Source organism: Bombina bombina, chromosome 2 (assembly GCF_027579735.1).
Source record: "Bombina bombina isolate aBomBom1 chromosome 2, aBomBom1.pri, whole genome shotgun sequence".
NCBI lineage: Eukaryota > Metazoa > Chordata > Amphibia > Anura > Bombinatoridae > Bombina > Bombina bombina.
This window is the reverse complement of record NC_069500.1, coordinates 1365088535-1365111089: the sequence shown is the minus strand read 5'-3', so window position 1 is coordinate 1365111089 and position 22555 is coordinate 1365088535. Positions and strand designations below refer to the sequence as shown.

At 41.1% G+C, this 22555-nt stretch overlaps 1 protein-coding gene across 1 annotated transcript in view; it reads right to left on the bottom strand.

Annotated features, from left to right (window-relative positions):
- Window positions 1-19176: 19176 nt before the first annotated feature.
- Window positions 19177-22555, bottom strand: part of SUCLG1 (succinate-CoA ligase GDP/ADP-forming subunit alpha) — a 140243-nt gene continuing 136864 nt past the window's right edge. The window contains exon 6 of the mRNA XM_053700328.1: window positions 19177-19367. Coding sequence (XP_053556303.1) covers window positions 19177-19367 — 191 coding nt within the window. The remainder of the gene's footprint in view (window positions 19368-22555) is intronic.

Below are 22555 nucleotides of genomic sequence, written 5' to 3'. Positions count from 1 at the left end.
ACCAAGATGCCAAAGAAATGGCAGAAGCTTTCTGCCTTTTCCTAGAACCAGAGAAGACAACAAATAGACTATAAGTCTTCCTGAAATCTTTAGTAGTTTCAACATAACATTTCAAAGTTCTTACAACATCTAAAGAATGCTAAGATCTTTCAAGGAAGGAACAACAATTTCCCTACTAATGTTGTTAGGATTCACAACCTTAGGAAGAAATTTAAATGAAGTCCGCAAAACTGCCTTATCCTGATGGAAAAATCAGAAAAGGAGACTCACAAAAGAGAGCAGACAATTCGGAAACTCTTCTAGCTGAAGAGATAGCCAAAAACATAATTTATGCTTACCTGATAAATTCCTTTCTTCTGTTGTGTGATCAGTCCACGGGTCATCATTACTTCTGGGATATTATCTGCTCCCCTACAGGAAGTGCAAGAGGATTCACCCAGCAGAGTTGCTATATAGCTCCTCCCCTCTACGTCACCTCCAGTCATTCGACCAAAGACCAACGAGAAAGGAGAAGCCAAGGGTGTAGTGGTGACTGAATTATAATTTAAAAAATATGTACCTGCCTTAAAAAACAGGGCGGGCCGTGGACTGATCACACAACAGAAGAAAGGAATTTATCAGGTAAGCATAAATTATGTTTTCTTCTGTTATGTGTGATCAGTCCACGGGTCATCATTACTTCTGGGATACCAATACCAAAGCAAAAGTACACGGATGACGGGAGGGATAGGCAGGCTCATTATACAGAAGGAACCACTGCCTGAAGAACCTTTCTCCCAAAAATAGCCTCCGAAGAAGCAAAAGTGTCAAATTTGTAAAATTTGGAAAAAGTATGAAGCGAAGACCAAGTTGCAGCCTTGCAAATCTGTTCAACAGAGGCCTCATTCTTAAAGGCCCAAGTGGAAGCCACAGCTCTAGTGGAATGAGCTGTAATTCTTTCAGGAGGCTGCTGTCCAGCAGTCTCATAGGCTAAACGTATTATGCTACGAAGCCAAAAAGAGAGAGAGGTAGCAGAAGCTTTTTGACCTCTCCTCTGTCCAGAATAAACGACAAACAGGGAAGAAGTTTGGCGAAAATCTTTAGTTGCCTGCAAGTAGAACTTGAGGGCACGAACTACATCCAGATTGTGTAGAAGACGTTCCTTCTTTGAAGAAGGATTTGGACACAAGGATGGAACAACAATCTCTTGATTGATATTCCTGTTAGAGACAACCTTAGGTAAAAACCCAGGTTTAGTACGCAGAACTACCTTGTCTGAGTGAAAGATCAGATAAGGAGAATCACAATGTAGGGCTGATAACTCAGAGACTCTTCGAGCCGAGGAAATAGCCATTAAAAATAGAACTTTCCAAGATAACAATTTTATATCAATGGAATGAAGGGGTTCAAACGGAACACCCTGTAAAACGTTAAGAACTAAGTTTAAACTCCATGGCGGAGCAACAGTTTTAAACACAGGCTTGATCCTAGCTAAAGCCTGACAAAAGGCCTGGATGTCTGAATTTTCTGACAGACGCCTGTGTAACAAGATGGACAGAGCTGAGATCTGTCCCTTTAATGAGCTAGCCGATAAACCCTTTTCTAAACCTTCTTGTAGAAAAGACAATATCCTAGGAATCCTAACCTTACTCCAGGAGTAATCCTTGGATTCACACCAGTATAGGTATTTACGCCATATTTTATGGTAAATCTTTCTGGTAACAGGCTTCCTAGCCTGTATCAGGGTATCAATAACCGACTCAGAAAAACCACGTTTTGATAAAATCAAGCGTTCAATTTCCAAGCAGTCAGCTTCAGAGAAGTTAGACTTTGATGTTTGAATGGACCCTGAATCAGAAGGTCCTGTCTTAGAGGTAGAGACCAAGGCGGACAGGATGACATGTCCACTAGATCTGCATACCAAGTCCTGCGCGGCCATGCAGGCGCTATTAGAATCACTGATGCTCTCTCCTGTTTGATTTTGGCAATCAATCGAGGAAGCAGCGGGAAGGGTGGAAACACATAAGCCATCCTGAAGTTCCAAGGTGCTGTCAAAGCATCTATCAGAACCGCTCCCGGATCCCTGGATCTGGATCCGTAGCGAGGAAGTTTGGCGTTCTGGCGAGACGCCATGAGATCTATCTCTGGTTTGCCCCAACGTCGAAGTATTTGGGCAAAGACCTCCGGATGAAGTTCCCACTCCCCCGGATGAAGAGTCTGGCGACTCAAGAAATCCGCCTCCCAGTTCTCCACTCCCGGGATGTGGATTGCTGACAGGTGGCAAGAGTGAGACTCTGCCCAGCGAATTATCTTTGATACTTCCATCATTGCTAGGGAGCTTCTTGTCCCTCCCTGATGGTTGATGTAAGCTACAGTCGTGATGTTGTCCGACTGAAACCTGATGAACCCCCGAGTCTTTAACTGGGGCCAAGCTAGAAGGGCATTGAGAACTGCTCTCAATTCCAGAATGTTTATTGGCAGGAGACTTTCCTCCTGACTCCATTGTCCCTGAGCCTTCAGAGAATTCCAGACAGCGCCCCAACCTAGAAGGCTGGCGTCTGTTGTTACAATTGTCCAGTCCGGCCTGCTGAACGGCATCCCCCTGGACAGATGTGGCCGAGAAAGCCACCATAGAAGAGAGTTTCTGGTCTCTTGATCCAGATTCAGAGTGGGGGACAAATCTGAGTAATCCCCATTCCACTGACTCAGCATGCACAATTGCAGCGGTCTGAGATGTAGGCGTGCAAAGGGTACTATGTCCATTGCTGCTACCATTAAGCCGATCACCTCCATGCATTGAGCTACTGACGGGAGTTGAATGGAATGAAGGACACGGCATGTATTTAGAAGCTTTGTTAATCTGTCTTCTGTCAGATAAATCTTCATTTCTACAGAATCTATAAGAGTCCCCAAGAATGGAACTCTTGTGAGAGGCAAGAGAGAACTCTTCTTTTCGTTCACTTTCCATCCATGCGACCTTAGAAATGCCAGAACTAACTCTGTATGAGACTTGGCAGTTTGAAAGCTTGAAGCTTGTATCAAAATGTCGTCTAGGTACGGAGCTACCGAAATTCCTCGCGGTCTCAGAACCGCTAGAAGGGCACCCAGAACCTTTGTGAAGATTCTTGGAGCCGTAGCCAATCCGAATGGAAGGGCTACAAACTGGTAATGCCTGTCTAAGAAGGCAAACCTTAGATACCGGTAATGATCTTTGTGAATCGGTATGTGAAGGTAAGCATCCTTTAAATCCACTGTGGTCATGTACTGACCCTTTTGGATCATGGGTAAGATTGTCCGAATAGTTTCCATTTTGAACGATGGAACTCTTAGGAATTTGTTTAGGATCTTTAAATCCAAGATTGGCCTGAAAGTTCCCTCTTTTTTGGGAACCACAAACAGGTTTGAGTAAAACCCTTGTCCTTGTTCCGACCGCGGAACCGGATGGATCACTCCCATTAATAATAGATCTTGTACACAGCGTAGAAACGCGTCTTTCTTTATTTGGTTTGTTGACAACCTTGACAGATGAAATCTCCCTCTTGGGGGAGATAATTTGAAGTCTAGAAGGTATCCCTGAGATATGATCTCTAGCGCCCAGGGATCCTGGACATCTCTTGCCCAAGCCTGGGCGAAGAGAGAGAGTCTGCCCCCCACTAGATCCGGTTCCGGATCGGGGGCCCTCGGTTCATGCTGTCTTAGGGGCAGCAGCAGGTTTTCTGGCCTGCTTGCCCTTATTCCAGGACTGGTTAGGTTTCCAGCCTTGTCTGTAACGAGCAACAGCTCCTTCCTGTTTTGGTGCAGTGGAAGTTGATGCTGCACCTGCTTTGAAATTCCGAAAGGGACGAAAATTAGACTGTCTAGCCTTAGCTTTGGCTTTGTCTTGAGGTAGAGCGTGGCCCTTACCTCCTGTAATGTCAGCGATAATTTCTCTCAAACCGGGCCCAAATAAAGTTTGCCCCTTGAAAGGTATATTAAGTAATTTGGACTTAGAAGTTACATCAGCCGACCAGGATTTTAGCCACAGCGCCCTACATGCCTGAATGGCGAATCCTGAATTCTTAGCCGTAAGTTTGGTTAAATGTACTACGGCCTCCGAAATGAATGAATTAGCTAGTTTAAGGACTCTAAGCCTGTCCGTAATGTCGTCCAGCGTAGCTGAACTAAGGTTCTCTTCCAGAGACTCAATCCAAAATGCTGCCGCAGCCGTAATCGGCGCGATGCATGCAAGGGGTTGCAATATAAAACCTTGTTGAACAAACATTTTCTTAAGGTAACCTTCTAATTTTTTATCCATAGGATCTGAAAAAGCACAGCTATCCTCCACCGGGATAGTGGTGCGCTTAGCTAAAGTAGAAACTGCTCCCTCCACCTTAGGGACCGTTTGCCATAAGTCCCGTGTGGTGGCGTCTATTGGAAACATCTTTCTAAATATTGGAGGGGGTGAGAACGGCACACCGGGTCTATCCCACTCCTTAGTAACAATTTCAGTTAATCTCTTAGGTATAGGAAAAACGTCAGTACTCGCCGGTACCGCAAAGTATTTATCCAACCTACACATTTTCTCTGGTATTGCAACAGTGTTACAATCGTTAAGAGCCGCTAAGACCTCCCCTAGTAATACACGGAGGTTTTCCAATTTAAATTTAAAATTTGAAATATCTGAATCCAATCTGCTTGGATCAGAACCGTCACCTACAGAATGAAGCTCTCCGTCCTCATGCTCTGCAAGCTGTGACGCAGTATCAGACATGGCTCTAGAATTATCAGCGCACTCTGTTCTCACCCCAGAGTGATCACGCTTGCCTCTTAGTTCTGGTAACTTAGCCAAAACTTCAGTCATAACAGTAGCCATATCTTGTAATGTTATCTGTAATGGCTGCCCAGATGTACTAGGCGCCATAATATCACGCACCTCCCGGGCGGGAGACGCAGGTACTGACACGTGAGGCGAGGTAGACGGCATAACTCTCCCCTCGCTGTTTGGTGAAATTTGTTCAATTTGTACAGATTGGCTTTTATTTAAAGTAGCATCAATACAGTTAGTACATAAATTTCTATTGGGCTCCACCTTGGCATTGGAAAAAATGACACAGGTATCTTCCTCTGAATCAGACATGTTTAACACACTAGCAATAAACATGCAACTTGGTTACAATCTTATTTAACAAAAAACGTACTGTGCCTCAAAGAAGCACTAAACGATTAAATGACAGTTGAAATAATGAACTGAAAAACAGTTATAGCATCACTCTTTAAAAACAACACAACTTGTTAGCAAAGGTTTGTTCCCATTAGTAAAGTAACACTAATTAAATCTTAAACATAAAAATCACAGAGCAATTTTTAAAACACAGTCACTACATAAGTCTCACAGCTCTGCTGAGAGAATCTACCTCCCTTCAAAGAAGTTTGAAGACCCCTGAGTTCTGTTAGAGATGAACCGGATCATGCAGAAAATACAAGAGTAACTGACTGGAAATTTTTGATGCGTAGCAAAGAGCGCCAAAAACGACCCCTCCCCCTCACACACAGCAGTGAGAGAGAAACGAAACTGTCATAATCAAAACAAGCAAACTGCCAAGTGGAAAAATAATGCCCAAATATTTATTCACTCAGTACCTCAGAAATGCAAACGATTCTACATTCCAGCAAAAACGTTTAACATGAATTAAATACCTATTAAAAGGTTTAATGTACTTTTACAGAGTAATTCCGGTGAAATACCATCCCCAGAATACTGAAGTGTAGAGTATACATACATGTCATTATAACGGTATGGCAGGATTTTCTCATCAATTCCATTCAGAAAATAAAAACTGCAACATACCTCAATGCAGATTCAACTGCCCGCTGTCCCCTGATCTGAAGCTTTTACCTCCCTCAGATGGCCGAGAAACAGCAATATGATCTTAACTACTCCGGTTAAAATCATAAGAAAAACTCTGGTAGATTCTTCTTCAAACTCTGCCAGAGAAGTAATAACACGCTCCGGTGCTATTGTAAAATAACAAACTTTTGATTGAAGTTATAAAAACTAAGTATAATCACCATAGTCCTCTCACACCTCCTATCTAGTCTTTGGGTGCAAGAGAATGACTGGGGGTGACGTAGAGGGGAGGAGCTATATAGCAACTCTGCTGGGTGAATCCTCTTGCACTTCCTGTAGGGGAGCAGATAATATCCCAGAAGTAATGATGACCCGTGGACTGATCACACATAACAGAAGAAAGAAACAACACTTTCCAAGAAAGTAGTTTAATATCCAAAGCATGCATAGGCTCAACAGGAGGAGCCTGCAAAGTCTTGAAAACCAAATTAAGACAAGGAGAAGAGATTGATTTAACAGGCTTGATATGAACCAAAGCCTGAACAAAACAGTGAATATCAGGAAGCTTAGCAATCTTTCTATGAAATGAAACAAAGAGCAGAGATTTGTCCCTTCAAAGTACTTGCAGACAAACCTTTATCCAAACCATCCTGAAGAAACTGTACAATTCTAGGAATTCTAAAAGAATGTCAGAAGAATTTGAGAACACCATGAAATATAGGTCTTCCAAACTCGATAATAAATCTTCCTTGAAACACTTACGAGCCTGTAGCATAGTATTAATCACTGAGTCAGAGAAACCTCTATGACTAAGCGTTATATTTCCATACCTTCAAATTTAACAATTTGAGATCCTGATGGAAAAACGGCCCTTGAGACAGAAGGTCTGGTCTTAGAGGAAGTGGCCAAGGCTGGCAACTGGAAATCCGAACAAGATCCGCAAACCAAAACCTGCGAGACCACACTGGTTCTATCAGAAACACATACAATTTTTCCATAATGATCTTGGAGATCACTTTTGGAAGAAGAACTAGAGGTGGAAAGATATAAGCAGGTTGGTAAAACCAAGGAACTACTAAAGCATCCACCATCTCCGCCTGAGGATCCCTGGACCTGGACAGGTACCTGGGAAGTTTTTGGTTTATATGAGAAGCCATCAGATATTTCTGGAAGACCCCACATCTGTACAGTCTGACAATACATCTGGATGGAGAGAACGCTTCCCACGGATGTAAGGTCTGACGGCTGAGATAATCCGCTTCCCAATTGTCTACACCTGGGATATGCACAACAGAAATTAGACAAGAGATGGATTCTGCCCAAGAAAGTATCCAAGATACTTCTTTCATAGCTAGGGGACTGTGAGGCCCACCCTGATGATTGACATAAGCCACAGTTGTGATATTGTCTGTCTGAAAACAAATGAATGGTTCTCTCTTTAACAGAGGCCAAACCTGAAGAGCCCTGAAAATAGCACGGAGTTCCAAAATATTCATTGGTAACCTCACCTCTTGAGGTTTCCAAACCCCTTGTGCTGTCAGAGATCCCCAAACAGCTCCCCAACCTGAAAGATTTGCATCTGTTGTGATCACAGTCCAGGTTGGACAAACAAAAGAAGCCCCTTGAACTATACGATGATGGTCTAACCACCAAGTCAGAGAGTTGAATATTGGGATTTAAGTATATCAATTGTGATATCTGAGTATAATCCCTGCACCATTGATTCAGAATACAAAGCTGTAGAGTTCTCATGTGAAAATGAGCAAAGGGGACCGCGTCTGATGCTTCAGTCATGAGACCTAAAACTTCCATGCACATAGCCACTGAAGAGAATGATTGAAACTGAAGGTTTCAACAAGCTGAAACCAATTTCATTTGTCTCTTGTCTGTTAAGGACAGGGTCATGGATACTAAATCTATCTGGAAACCTAAAAATGTTACCCTTGTCTGAGGAATCAAGAAACTCTTTGGTAAATTGATCCTCCAACCATGTCTTCGAAGAAACAACACTAGTTGATTTGTGTGATATTCGTCTAAATGTAAAGACTGAGATAGAACCAAGATATCATACAAATAAGGAAACACTGCAATACCCTTTCCTCTGATTACAGATAGAAGGGCACCATGAACCTTCGAAAAGATCCTTGGAGCCGTTGCTAAGCCAAATGGAAGAGCGACAAATTGGTAATGCTTGTCTAGAAAAGAGAATCTCAGAAACAGTTAGTGGTCTGGATGAATCGGAATGTGAAGATATGCATCCTGTAAGTCTATCATGGACATAAAATGACCTTGCTGAACAAAAGGCAAACTAGTCCTTCTAGTCACCATCTTGAAAGTTGGGAGTCTTACAAAACTATTCAAAAACTTCAGATCCAGAACTGGTCTGAATGAATTTTCCTTTCTTTGGAACAATGAATAGATTTGAATAAAACCCCAGACCCTGTCCCTGAAACGGAACTGGTATTATTACCCCTGAAAGCTCTAGATCTGAAACACACTTCAGAAAAGCCTGAGCCTTCACCGGATTTGCTGGAACGTGAGAGAGAAAGAATCTTCTCACAGGAGGTCTTACTCTAAATCCTATTCGATAACCTTGAGAGACAATACTCTGAATCCACTGATTTTCAACAGAATCTGCCCAAATGTCTTGGAATAATTTCAAGCTGCCCCCCACCAGCTGAACCGAATTGAGGTCCGCACCTGTATGCAGACTTGGGGGCTGGCTTTGGTTTCTTAAAAGGCTTGGATTTATTCCAACTTGAAGGTTTCCAATTGGAACCAGAGTCTTTAGGGGAAGGATTGGTTTTCTGTTCCTTGTTGTGTTGAAAAGAACGAAAATGATTAGAAGATTTAGATTTACCCTTAGATCTTTTATCCTGAGGCAAAAAAAACTCCCTTCCCTCCAGTGATAGTTGAAATAATTAAATCCAACTGAGAACCAAATACATTGTTACCTTGGAAAGAAAGATAATAATCTAGACTTAGATACCATGTCAGCATTCCAAGATTTGAGCCATAAAGCTCTTCTAGCTAAAATAGCTAAAGACATATACAGATTTAACATCAATTTTGATGATATAAAAAATAGCATCACAGAGAAAATGATTAGCATGTTGAAGCAAACAAACAATGCTAGACAAATCAGGACCCGTTTCCTGCTGCACTAAGCTATCCAACCAAAAGGTTGATGCAGCCGCAAAATCAGCCATAGCAATAGCAGGCCTGAGAAGATAACCAGAAAATAAATAAGCTTTCCTTAGATAAGATTCAAGTTTCCTATCTAAAGGATCTTTAAAATAAGTACTGTCTTTCTTCCATAGGAATAGTAGTACGTTTGGCAAGAGTAGAAATAGCCCCATCAACTTTGGGGACTTTTCCCAAAACGCTAATCTAGCCACTGGCAAAGGGTACAACTTTTTAAATCTAAAAGAAGGAATGAAAGTAGTACCAGGCTTAATCCATTCCTTAGCAATCACATCAGAAATAGCATCAGGAACTGGAAAAGCCTCTGGAGTAACCACAGGAGGTTAATAAACAGAATTTAAACGTTTACTAGTTTTGATATCAAGAGGACTAGACTCCTCAATATCCAAAGCAACCAACACTTCTTTCAATAAGGAACGAATATACGCAATCTTGAAGAGAAGTAGATTTGTCAGTGTCAATGTCTGAGGTAGGATCTTCTGAATAAGAGATCCTCATCAGGAGGAGGATATTTCAGTATGTTGTCGGTCATTAGAAATTTCATCAAATTTATGAGAAGTTTAAAAAAGACCTTTTACGTTTATTAGAAGGTGGAATAGCAGGCAAATCCTTCTGTATCACATCAGCAATATATTTTTTTCATATCAACAGGGATATCATGTACATTAGTTGAAGGAACAACATAAACTGTACTAGTACTGATGGAAACATTTTCTGCGTGCAATAGCTAATCATGACAACTGTTACATACTACAGCTGGAGATATAATCTCAGCTAACTTACAACAGATACACTTAGCTTTGGTAGAACTGTAATTAGGCAGCAGGGTTCCAACAGTTGCTTCTGAGACAGGATCAGATTAAGACATCTTGCAAAATGTAAAAGAAAAAACAACATTAAAGCAAAATTTACAATTTCCTTATATGGCAGTTTCAGGAATGGGAAAAAATGCAAACAGCATGGCCCTCTAAGTATATAGAAGGCAAGAGGGGTGAAAAATAAACTACATTTTTTAGCGGCAAGTATGATGCACGACGTAAAAGGAAGTGGAATATTTTTTTGGCGCCAACAAAATCCGGAAATGATGCAACTGGCGTCATAACAGACGCAGCCTTGTGCAAGGAAAACCTGGCGTCAACTAAGACGCCGGAAATGACGTACTTGCATCAAAGACTTACCTTTGCGACAAAAATTCTCGCGCCAAGAAAGACGCAATAAACAGCATTTTGCGCCCTCGTGCGCCTAATTTTGCCCGTGAAAGAAAAGTCAATTTGAAAAAAAGGACTATACCCCAGGTAATACAAATATCAGTATGTTGTCGGGAAATTTTAAAAGACCTTTTACGTTTATTTGAAGGCGGAATAGCAGCCATAGACTTCTGTATCGCATCAGCAATATTATTTTTCATATCAACAGGGATATCATGTACTTTAGATGTTGAGGGAACAACAGATACTGTACTAGCACTAATAGAAACTTTTTCTGCATGCAAAAGCTTATCATGACAACTGTTACATACTACAGCTGGAGATATAATCTCCACTAATTTACAACAGATACACTTAGCTTTGGTAGAACTGCGTTCAGGCAGCATGGTTCCTACAACAGCTTCTGAGACAGGATCAGATTGAGACATCTTGTAAAATGTAAAAAAACCACAAACATTTAAACAAAAATATCTTATTTCCACATATAGCAGTTTCAGGAATGGGAAAAACATAATTTATGCTTACCTGATAAATTCCTTTCTCCTGTAGTGTAGTCAGTCCACGGGTCATCCATTACTTATGGGATATTAACTCCTCCCTAACAGGAAGTGCAAGAGGATCACCCAAGCAGAGCTGCTATATAGCTCCTCCCCTCTACGTCACACCCAGTCATTCGACCGAAAACCAAACGAGAAAGGAGAAACTATAGGGTGCAGTGGTGACTGGAGTATAATTTAAAATTTAGACCTGCCATAAAAAACAGGGCGGGCCGTGGACTGACTACACTACAGGAGAAAGGAATTTATCAGGTAAGCATAAATTATGTTTTCTCCTGTTAAGTGTAGTCAGTCCACGGGTCATCCATTACTTATGGGATACCAATACCAAAGCTAAAGTACACGTATGACGGGAGGGACAGGCAGGATCTTTACACGGAAGGAACCACTGCCTGAAGAACCTTTCTCCCAAAAACAGCCTCAGAAGAAGCAAAAGTGTCAAATCTGTAAAATTTGGAAAAAGTATGAAGAGAAGACCAAGTTGCAGCCTTGCAAATCTGTTCAACAGAGGCCTCATTCTTAAAGGCCCACGTGGAAGCCACAGCTCTCGTAGAATGAGCTGTAATTCTTTCAGGAGGCTGCTGTCCAGCAGTCTCATAGGCTAAACGTATTATGCTACGAAGCCAAAAAGAGAGGGAGGTAGCAGATGCTTTCTGACCTCTCCTCTGTCCAGAATAAACGACAAACAGGGAAGAAGTTTGGCGAAAATCTTTAGTTGCCTGTAAATAAAATTTCAGGGCACGGACTACGTCTAGATTGTGCAGAAGTCGTTCCTTCTTTGAAGAAGGGTTAGGGCACAATGATGGAACAACAATCTCTTGATTGATATTCTTGTTAGTGACTACCTTAGGTAAGAACCCAGGTTTAGTACGCAGAACTACCTTGTCTGAATGAAAAATCAGATAAGGAGAATCACAATGTAAGGCCGATAACTCAGAGACTCTACGAGCCGAGGAAATAGCCATTAAAAACAGAACTTTCCAAGATAACAGCTTGATATCAATGGAATGAAGGGGTTCAAACGGAACACCCTGTAAAACGTTAAGAACTAAGTTTAAGCTCCACGGTGTAGCAACAGTCTTAAACACAGGCTTAATCCTGGCCAAAGCCTGACAAAAAGCCTGAACGTCTGGAACTTCTGACAGACGTTTGTGTAAAAGGATGGACAGAGCTGAGATCTGTCCCTTTAAAGAACTTGCAGATAAACCCTTTTCTAAACCTTCTTGTAGAAAAGACAATATCCTAGGAATCCTAACCTTACTCCATGAGTAACTCTTGGATTCGCACCAGTGTAAATATTTACGCCATATCTTATGGTAAATTTTCCTGGTAACAGGTTTCCTAGCCTGTATTAAGGTATCAATTACTGACTCCGAAAATCCACGCTTTGATAAAATCAAGCGTTCAATCTCCATGCAGTCAGCTTCAGAGAAATTAGATTTTGATGTTTGAAAGGACCCTGAATTAGAAGGTCCTGTCTCAGGGGCAGCGACCAAGGTGGACAGGATGACATGTCCACTAGATCTGCATACCAGGTCCTGCGTGGCCACGCAGGCGCTATTAGAATCACCGATGCTCTCTCCTGTTTGATCCTGGCAATCAATCGAGGAAGCATCGGGAAGGGTGGAAACACATAAGCCATGTTGAAGACCCAAGGTGCTGTTAGAGCATCTATCAGCGCCGCTCCCGGGTCCCTGGACCTGGATCCGTAACAAGGAAGTTTGGCGTTCTGGCGAGACACCATGAGATCCAGATTTGGTTTGCCCCAACGTCGAAGTATTTGGGCAAAGACCTCCGGATGAAGTTCCCACTCCCCCGGATGAAAAGTCTGGCGACTTAGGAAATCCGCCTCCCAGTTCTCCACGCCTGGGATGTGAATCGCTGACAGGTGGCAAGAGTGAGACTCTGCCCAGCGAATAATCTTTGAGACTTCCATCATCGCTAGGAACTCCTTGTCCCTCCCTGATGATTGATGTAAGCCACAGTCGTGATGTTGTCCGACTGAAACCTGATGAACCTCAGAGTTGCTAACTGAGGCCAAGTCAGAAGGGCATTGAGAAATGCTCTCAATTCCAGAATGTTTATTGGAAGGAGACTCTCCTCCTGAGTCCATGATCCCTGAGCCTTCAGGGAATTCCAGACAGCGCCCCAACCTAAAAGGCTGGCATCTGTTGTTACAATTGTCCAGTCTGGCCTGCTGAAGGGCATCCCCCTGGACAGATGCGGCCGAGAAAGCCACCATAGAAGAGAATCTCTGGTCTCTTGATCCAGATTCAGCATAGGGGACAAATCTGAGTAATCCCCATTCCACTGACTTAGCATGCACAATTGCAGTGGTCTGAGATGCAGGCGTGCAAAAGGTACTATGTCCATTGCCGCTACCATTAAGCCGATTACCTCCATGCATTGAGCCACTGACGGGTGTTGAATTAAATGAAGGACACGGCAAGCATTTAGAAGTTTTGTTAACCTGTCCTCTGTCAGGTAAATTTTCATTTCTACAGAATCTATAAGAGTCCCCAAGAAGGGAACTCTTGTGAGTGGTAATAGAGAACTCTTTTCTTCGTTCACTTTCCACCCATGCGACCTTAGAAATGCCAGTACTAACTCTGTATGAAACTTGGCAGTTTGGAAACTTGACGCTTGTATCAGAATGTCGTCTAGGTACGGAGCTACCGATATTCCTCGCGGTCTTAGTACCGCCAGAAGAGAGCCCAGAACCTTTGTAAAGATTCTTGGAGCCGTAGCTAACCCGAAGGGAAGAGCTACAAACTGGTAATGCCTGTCTAGGAAGGCAAACCTTAGATACCGGTAATGATCCTTGTGAATCGGTATGTGAAGGTAGGCATCCTTTAAACCCACTGTGGTCATGTACTGACCCCTTTGGATCATGGGTAAGATTGTCCGAATAGTTTCCATTTTGAACGATGGAACTCTTAGGAATTTGTTTAGGATCTTTAAATCCAATATTGGTCTGAAGGTTCCTTCTTTCTTGGGAACCACAAACAGATTTGAGTAAAACCCTTGTCCGTGTTCCGACCGCGGAACCGGATGGATCACTCCCATGAGTAAAAGATCTTGTACACAGCGAAGAAACGCCTCTTTCTTTATCTGGTTTGTTGACAACCTTGAAAGATGAAATCTCCCTTGTGGAAGAGAAGCTTTGAAGTCCAGAAGATATCCCTGAGATATGATCTCCAACGCCCAGGGATCCTGGACATCTCTTGCCCAAGCCTGGGCGAAGAGAGAGAGTCTGCCCCCCACTAGATCCGTTTCCGGGGCCCTCACTTCATGCTGTCTTAGGGGCAGCAGCAGGTTTTCTGGCCTGCTTGCCCTTGTTCCAGGTCTGGTTAGGTTTCCAGCCTTGTCTGTAGCGAGCAACAGCTCCTTCCTGTTTTGGAGCAGAGGAAGTTGATGCTGCTCCTGCCTTGAAGTTACGAAAGGCACGAAAATTAGACTGTCTAGCCCTAGGTTTGGCTCTGTCTTGAGGCAGGGCATGGCCTTTACCTCCCGTAATATCAGCGATAATTTCTTTCAAACCGGGCCCGAATAATGTCTGCCCCTTGAAAGGTATGTTAAGCAATTTAGATTTAGAAGTCACATCAGCTGACCAGGATTTTAGCCACAGCGCTCTGCGCGCCTGAATGGCGAATCCGGAATTCTTAGCCGTAAGTTTAGTTAAGTGTACTACGGCATCAGAAATAAATGAATTAGCTAGCTTAAGGGTTTTAAGCTTGTGTGTAATCTCATCTAATGGAGCTGTGTCAAGGGTCTCTTCCAGAGACTCAAACCAAAATGCCGCCGCAGCCGTGACAGGCGCAATGCATGCAAGGGGTTGCAATATAAAACCTTGTTGAACAAACATTTTCTTAAGGTAACCCTCTAACTTTTTATCCATTGGATCTAAAAAGGCACAGCTATCCTCCACCGGGATAGTGGTACGCTTAGCTAAAGTAGAAACTGCTCCCTCCACCTTAGGGACCGTTTGCCATAAGTCCCGTGTGGTGGCGTCTATTGGAAACATTTTTCTGAATATAGGAGGGGGTGAGAAAGGCACACCGGGTCTATCCCACTCCTTAGTAACAATTTCAGTAAGTCTTAGGTATAGGAAAAACGTCAGTACTCGTCGGTACCGCAAAATATTTATCCAACCTACACATTTTCTCTGGGATTGCAACTGTGTTACAATCATTCAGAGCCGCTAACACCTCCCCTAGTAATACACGGAGGTTTTCCAGCTTAAACTTAAAATTTGAAATGTCTGAATCCAGTTTATTTGGATCAGATCCGTCACCCACAGAATGAAGCTCTCCGTCTTCATGTTCTGCAAATTGTGACGCAGTATCAGACATGGCCCTAGCATTATCAGCGCACTCTGTTCTCACCCCAGAGTGGTCTCGTTTACCCCTAAGTTCTGGCAATTTAGACAAAACTTCAGTCATAACATTAGCCATGTCTTGTAAAGTGATTTGTAATGGCCGCCCTGATGTACTTGGCGTTACAATATCACGCACCTCCTGAGCGGGAGATGCAGGTACTGACACGTGAGGCAAGTTAGTCGGCATAACTTCCCCCTCGTTGTCTGGTGAATGTTGCTTAACATGTACAGATTGGCTTTTATTTAAAGTAGCATCAATGCAATTAGTACATAAATTTCTATTGGGCTCCACCTTGGCCTTTGAACATATTGCACAAAGAGATTCCTCTGTGTCAGACATGTTTAAACAAACTAGCAATTAGACTAGCAAGCTTGGAAAATACTTTTCAACTGAATTTACAAGCAATATAAAAAACGTTACTGTGCCTTTAAGAAGCACACCAAAAAACTGTCACTTTGATATAACAATGAACCGGTTTAGTTATAGCAATCAATTTTTCATATGAAATGCATTAATTTAGCAAAGGATAGCACCTATCAGCAAATGGATTATTAACCCCTTAATACCAAAAAAACGATTGACAAATAAATACGTTTTTTATCACAGTCAAAGCACAGTCTCACAGGTCTGCTGTGAGTGATTACCTCCCTCAAACTAGTTTTGGAGACCCCTGAGCTCTGTAGAGACGTCCTGGATCATGCAGGGAGAATAAGGAAGACTGTGACTGAATTTTTAATGCGTAGTAAAAGCGCCAAAAATAGGCCCCTCCCACTCTTAATACAGCAGTGGGGAAGCTCAGTAACTGATTTTATACAAAATAAACGACAGCCAAGTGGAAAATAATGCCCATAAATTTTCACCAAGTACCTCAGAGAAAAAAACGATTAACCTGTCAGTAAACGTTTTAAATATATGAAATAAGAATAAAAGCCTGTTGCTAGTCGCTATCACTGCAGAGAGGCTAGAGTTATATGTATACAGTATTTTCTTAGTGAAGTGCCATTCCCCAGAAATACTTTGGTGCCAACATACATACATAACAGCCTGATACCAGTTACTACTACTGCATTTAAGGCTGTACTTACATTATATCGGTATTAGCAGTATTTTCTCAGTCAATTCCATTCCTTAGAAAATAATATACTGCAACATACCTCTTTGCAGGTGAACCCTGCCCGCTGTCCCCTGTTCTGAAGTTACCTCGCTCCTCAGAATGGCCGAGAACAGCAAATGGATCTTAGTTACGTCCGCTAAGATCATACACAAACTCAGGTAGATTCTTCTTCTAATACTGCCTGAGAAGAAACAACACACTCCGGTGCTGTTTAAAACAACAAACTTTTGATTGAAGTAATAAAAAAACTAAATTTAATAACCACACTCCTCTCACACATCCTATCTATTAGTTAGGTGCAAGAGAATGACTGGGTGTGACGTAGAGGGGAGGAGCTATATAGCAGCTCTGCTTGGGTGATCCTCTTGCACTTCCTGTTAGGGAGGAGTTAATATCCCATAAGTAATGGATGACCCGTGGACTGACTACACTTAACAGGAGAAAAATGCAAATGCTAAAATTGCAAAAAAGCAAATAGCATAGCCCTCTGAGCATAAAGAAGGCAAGGAGCATATAGGAAGTGGGGTAAAATAAAACAAAAAAAATTTGGCACCAAGTATGACGCACGATGCAAAAGTATATAAATTTTTTTGCGCCAACAAACATCCGGAAATGACGCAACTCGCTTCATAACAAACAACTTTGCGCCAAACAAACTGGCATCAACTAAGAGGTAGGAAATGACAAACTTGCGTCATCATAGATGCACATTTGCGCCAAAAAATTAATGCGCCAAGAATGACGCAATAAATAACAGCATTTTGCGCCCTTGCGAGCCTAATTTGTCCGCAAGTTTTAAAAGAGGAATTGGGCTTCAGAATGCTTAGAAGCACTGATCAGAGAAGAAACCATAAAAAAATCAAGCACAAACTCACTTCACCACCTCCATAGGAGGCAAAGTTTGTAAAACTGAGTTGTGGGAGGTGTACTTATAGGAATTTTGAGGTTTGGGAAACTTTGTCCCTCCAGGTAGGATTGTATATATCACATATGTCAATAGCTCATGGACTCTTGCCAATTACATGAAAGAAATATCATAAAGTCACCCCCCCCCCCATTTGCCAAAGCAATAGAAGGCTCTAAACATTGTTCATGTGGTATATGGCTCAAAGTAGAAATGATTATGGCCACAGTCAAATTTTCCACAAATATATTACTTGGAAATTATTGCCTGGATGCAACCTGAACACAAGTTGGGGATTGCAAAGCCCTAGATCTTACTTCAGGAAAAGAGTAACTACTTCAGAGCAGTAATAAAGTAAAGTAAATTTGTATTCTTCATCACTATTACTAACAATTATATCAGTAGGATATGGGTATATTGCGGTTTTTTTTAAATCATATTTAGAGAGAAGGGGAGCGGGGTTAGAACTCCACAGCCCTCTCCTGTCTGTCTACCACTTGCTCCAGTCTCTCCAACACCACTGATAAGTTATGTTGACAAAACTATATCTTGTAACCAGATCTAGAAGAACGTAATGTTTTCGGATTTCCGTAGAACACTGGTTTATAAACCTGTCCTCAACCCTCTCAACAAGCCAGATTTTGAAGATATCTGAACTAGAGCACAGGTTAAATAATCGGCTAATTAGTAAACCGTGTTATGTTACCTGCTCTCACCCAAGGTAATCCTGAAAATCTGGCCTGTTAGGGAGGCCTGAGGACAGGTTTATAAAAAACAGTGTTCTAGAGTGAAAATTCAAGCATTATGCAGTTCTTGCACATTTGACTGAAAACCCAACATATAAAGGGTCAGGGTTCTTCACTGTAAAACTTCATTTCAGTTCCTATTATGTAGGGGGAAAAAAAAAAAAAAGTAATTCCACACTACAAATGGGGTAAAAACACTACATGCTTTAATCAATTAGAGAGAATGTCATTTTTGCATAAGAATAGCACTTTAAAAATAGAATACTGAAAACATGAGTCGCCTAAAAGGGACATGAAACTCAAAAATTCTTTCAGGATTCATATAGACATTTCAGTCTGTTTATATAAGGATTACTAAAGGTTAACCTTCAACAAGCAGATTAGCTAAGGACCCTCTTTAAAAAAAAAAAAAAAGTACATGAAACCTTCATTTTTTCCTTCACGATTCAGAAAGATCATACATTTTTAAACAACTTTCCAATTTACTTCTATTTAATTTGCTTAGTTCTTTTGGTATCCTTTTGTTGAAAAGCATACCTAGGTAGGCTTGGAGCTAGCTGCTGATGGGTCGCTGCACATATATGCCTGCTGTTATTGGTTTAATATGTTTTTAGCAACTCCTAGTAGTGCATTACTTCTCCTTCAATATAGGATACCAGGAGAATGAAGCAAAATGTATCATGGAATAGTAGGGTAAAATGGTATGATCTATATCAATTATGAAGACAATTTTTAGGTTTCACATATTTTTAAAGAGGGTTCTTCGCTAATCTACTTGTTGAAGGTTAACATTCAATAATCCTTATATGAACATAGACTGACATTTGTGTTAATTTATTTGCTGCTTGGACAAAACATTCTGATGCCGTCACAGAAGGAGCGAAGTAGGTATGTAGCACATCGATGAGCAGCATTTTTTAATATATAAAAGTGTATATGAATATATAAATATATATTTGTGTGTTAATATGGGTATATACACACAAATATATATGAATATAATCATATACATATTTACTTTGAGGTCTATGCAGTCACTTGTAGTGGCTGTTTAATTATCACGCTCCCGCAAACTGTCAAATTTGCCTGTTTGCGGGAGCACTATAAATTTAGCGCTCCACTTGTAAACTAGGCCTTAAAGTCTGCAACGCATCTCCTGCTAACTTGTTTCCTGTCACTAAATAAAGTTATTGTCTTATTACCATATACATTAAATGTAAACTTAGGAATATATATAAAAAAACAACAACAATGCGTGTTAGTAGCACTGCCAATCCTTATTTGTGCCTACACTGAACTTATTTTGACATTCTAACCAAATAATACAATTTTGGTTTGTTGTTACATAATGGCATGGGGGCATACCGACACAAAGCGACTGGCCCAATCCTACTTGTGTCGTCTGATGTACAGCTTCATATGTCAGAGTTCCAGATCTTGACACAATACCTGCAGGTGAGAAAAATAAACAGAATAAACATTAAACAAAGTACTGAATATTGTGAACTATTATAGCAGATCATTGTATTGGAACAAGGCAAAGGTTCACAAGAAGTATTTCTTAGTAATAGAGATGAAATTCAAACTACAGATAGTAAACTGTTTGAAAAGCAAAAGCTAAAAATAAAATGTAATCTGTGCACAATGTTAATTTAGCTACTGTAGAGTTGTTCTGTATATTATAATAGAGTGACTTACAATAGCTAGACAGAAGCTACAGTTCTGTGGGATACAGACTTTTATCCTGCCATTACAAAATTAGCTGTATAATTTGCTGTGCATGTCTATTCAGTGCACTGAGCATTACAGCTAATTAAGAAATGGAAGGGGGAAAAAAAGCTAAAGTCCAACAACAGATTAAACTAAACTATGGTTTAGTTCCATTTGCAGAAATTCACTTACATTCACAGCCTCTCAAAAGGTTTCTACAGATTACTATGGCTTCAAGGTATGGCATTATAGAACCATCTAGTGGTGTATCCGAAAAACTGTAAATGCTAACATTATGTTGAAATATACGGATGACAATCCACCAGACACAGAGCAAACCGATAAGACTTAAAAGGAAGAAATACTGGGGGGGGGGGGCGCTATTTGTTGAACAGACATTCTGATTGAGCAGTATGAATTTGGTGTAAGAAACATCAAGAAAAAGCAACCTGCTTGTGGTGTAAGCACTATATTAGTTAATGCTCATTAAAAACTTAGAAAGAACTTGATTAAAAAAAAAATAAAACCAAACAAAATCCTATTTTTTTTTTCTAACAATGAAGACAGAACTGCTTTTTATACAAATTTTAAATTTAGTGAGATTAAAAGGGACAGTACATATTTAATATAAATAGAGTTGCATAGAAAGATTATTATAATAGTAAAACATAAATAAATATTTCCTGCAAGCTAAAATGCTGTGGATTGATTAAAATGCGACAATCTGGATGATCGCCTAGCCGCCCAAAAAGAGTCTGCTTTTTTTTCTTCTATATCACAGCAGTGTATATGTCATCCAACTCAATGACGAATGGCCTCTTATTCTAGTCTATAGAGCGTGCACTTACTGATAGGGTTGCACATGCACACAACTTCCAGTTAGCTCTCCTTAATATTTAGTGGATTGTGAGGCTCTGGCATTGCCATTCACTAGTTCTAAAGTGTATAGTTGAGATACAGTAGCAAGAACCTTAAAGGGACACTGAAGGGAATTTTTTTTTCTTTTGTGATTCAGATAGAGCATGCAATTTTAAGCAACTTTCTAATTTACTATTATCAAATTCTCTTCGTATCTTTATTTGAAAATGCAAGAATGTAAGTTTAGATGCCGGCCCATTTTTGGTGAACAACCTGGGCTGTTCTTGCTTATTGGTGGATACATTCATCCACCAATAAAACAGTGCTGTCCAAAGTTCTAAAACCAACTAGCACTTATTTACCAGGAACAAAAGGACTTCCTTCCAAAATCTGTCTAGGCTAAGAAAAAACATTAAAATTAAGAAGTATTGGGACGTATGTAAACCGCACCAAGCTGCAACCTTGTAATGGTACTCTACACAGACACCTCATTCTTGAAACCAATGAAGTAGACACAAAACCAGTTCAAATGATCTGTAATACATAAAGGCTATGACTGTTTTGCCTCCAAGTAAGCTACGAGAACCAAACTTAACTAAGAAGCAATGGCAACAGAAGTAGTATTCTGGCACTTACCATAAAAGATTCAGGGGAAAAAAAAAAAAAAAAAAAAAAAAAAAAAAAAAAACACACACACAGAGTAACAACTAAACATTCATCCCCAAGCAGATGCACCAGATCTGCAACTCAACTCCAGCGGTCAAGAGGAACTTATTAGAACTGCAAATATTTGTTCTTGCTTGAATCAAGCAAATACCATTGGTAAAAAATAATAATAAATAAAAATAAATTGCTAGCACGTCCATTAATTCCACTCGATAATGAAACACATAAATTATGCTTAGCTGATCATTTTCTTTTCTTCTGACAGGAAGAGTCCACAGCAGCATTCATTAGTTTTGGGAAATACAGAACCTGGCCACCAGGAGGAGGCAGACACCCCAGCCAAAGGCTTAAATGCCTCCCCCACTTCCCTCATCCCCCAGTCATTCTGCCAAGGGAACAAGGAACAGTAGGAGAAATATCAGGGTGAAAAGGTGCCAGAAGAACAAAAAATTACAGCCGCCTCATAGAAAAAAAAAAAAAAAACACGGGCGGGAGCTATGGACTCTTCCCGTCAGAAGAAAAGAAAATTATCAGGTAAGCATCATTTATGTTTTTCTTCTTAACCAGGAAGAGTCCACAGCTGCATTCATTACTTTTGGGAAAACAATATTCAAGCTAGAGGACACTGAATGCAAACAGGTGGGTACAAAATGCAGCCCCTTTTAAAAAAGGCACCACAGCCTAAAATTACCAGACACCCTATAAAAATAGACATGGGTAAAAACCTGAAGCCCAGGTAACTGCACATTAGTTACACCACCAGCAAAGCCGAACTAGAGACCACTAAGTCCTAGAGTCTGTCTAGCCCAAACAGTTTCCGAGAAGTCAGCCCCGCTGGACACGACTCCCATGAAGGTACCTTGCCGCAAAACAAGGACCGCTATCTGCCCCCAAAGGGGAGAACATATTTCCAGGAAAATTCCAAAGGGTCATTCCGCACGGCTCAACAAACAACCCATCTATACACAGGGAAACACGTATCAAAAAGGACTTGAGGGACACCCTCATATCCCTGACTCAGTACCATGCCATAAGGTACTCCAGAAAAAAAAAAACATGAGTTCCCTGCTGCCTTGTATAAGATTGAAACCTGCAGGCTAGGCAAGCAGAGACAGCAGAAATAGGATTGCTATCCCAGCAGTTAGTAAAGAGCTCTTCCAAGAGAACACCAAACCATCTAAACACAAACTCTCAATGACCAGCTTTCAGGTAGGAAAGCTGACTCAACCATTGTGAAACCCAAACCACCGAAAGGAGGTTTAAAGCCTGCTTTAAAGTGCAAATAGCTGTATCTGGTTTCAAACTGCTAACCTTCCAAATGCTCACAGCTCTCCGAATACCGAGCTCCATGAGCGTCCCCTCCTAGTACCAGGCGCCAGTAGAAAAGAGGACATCAACCCACC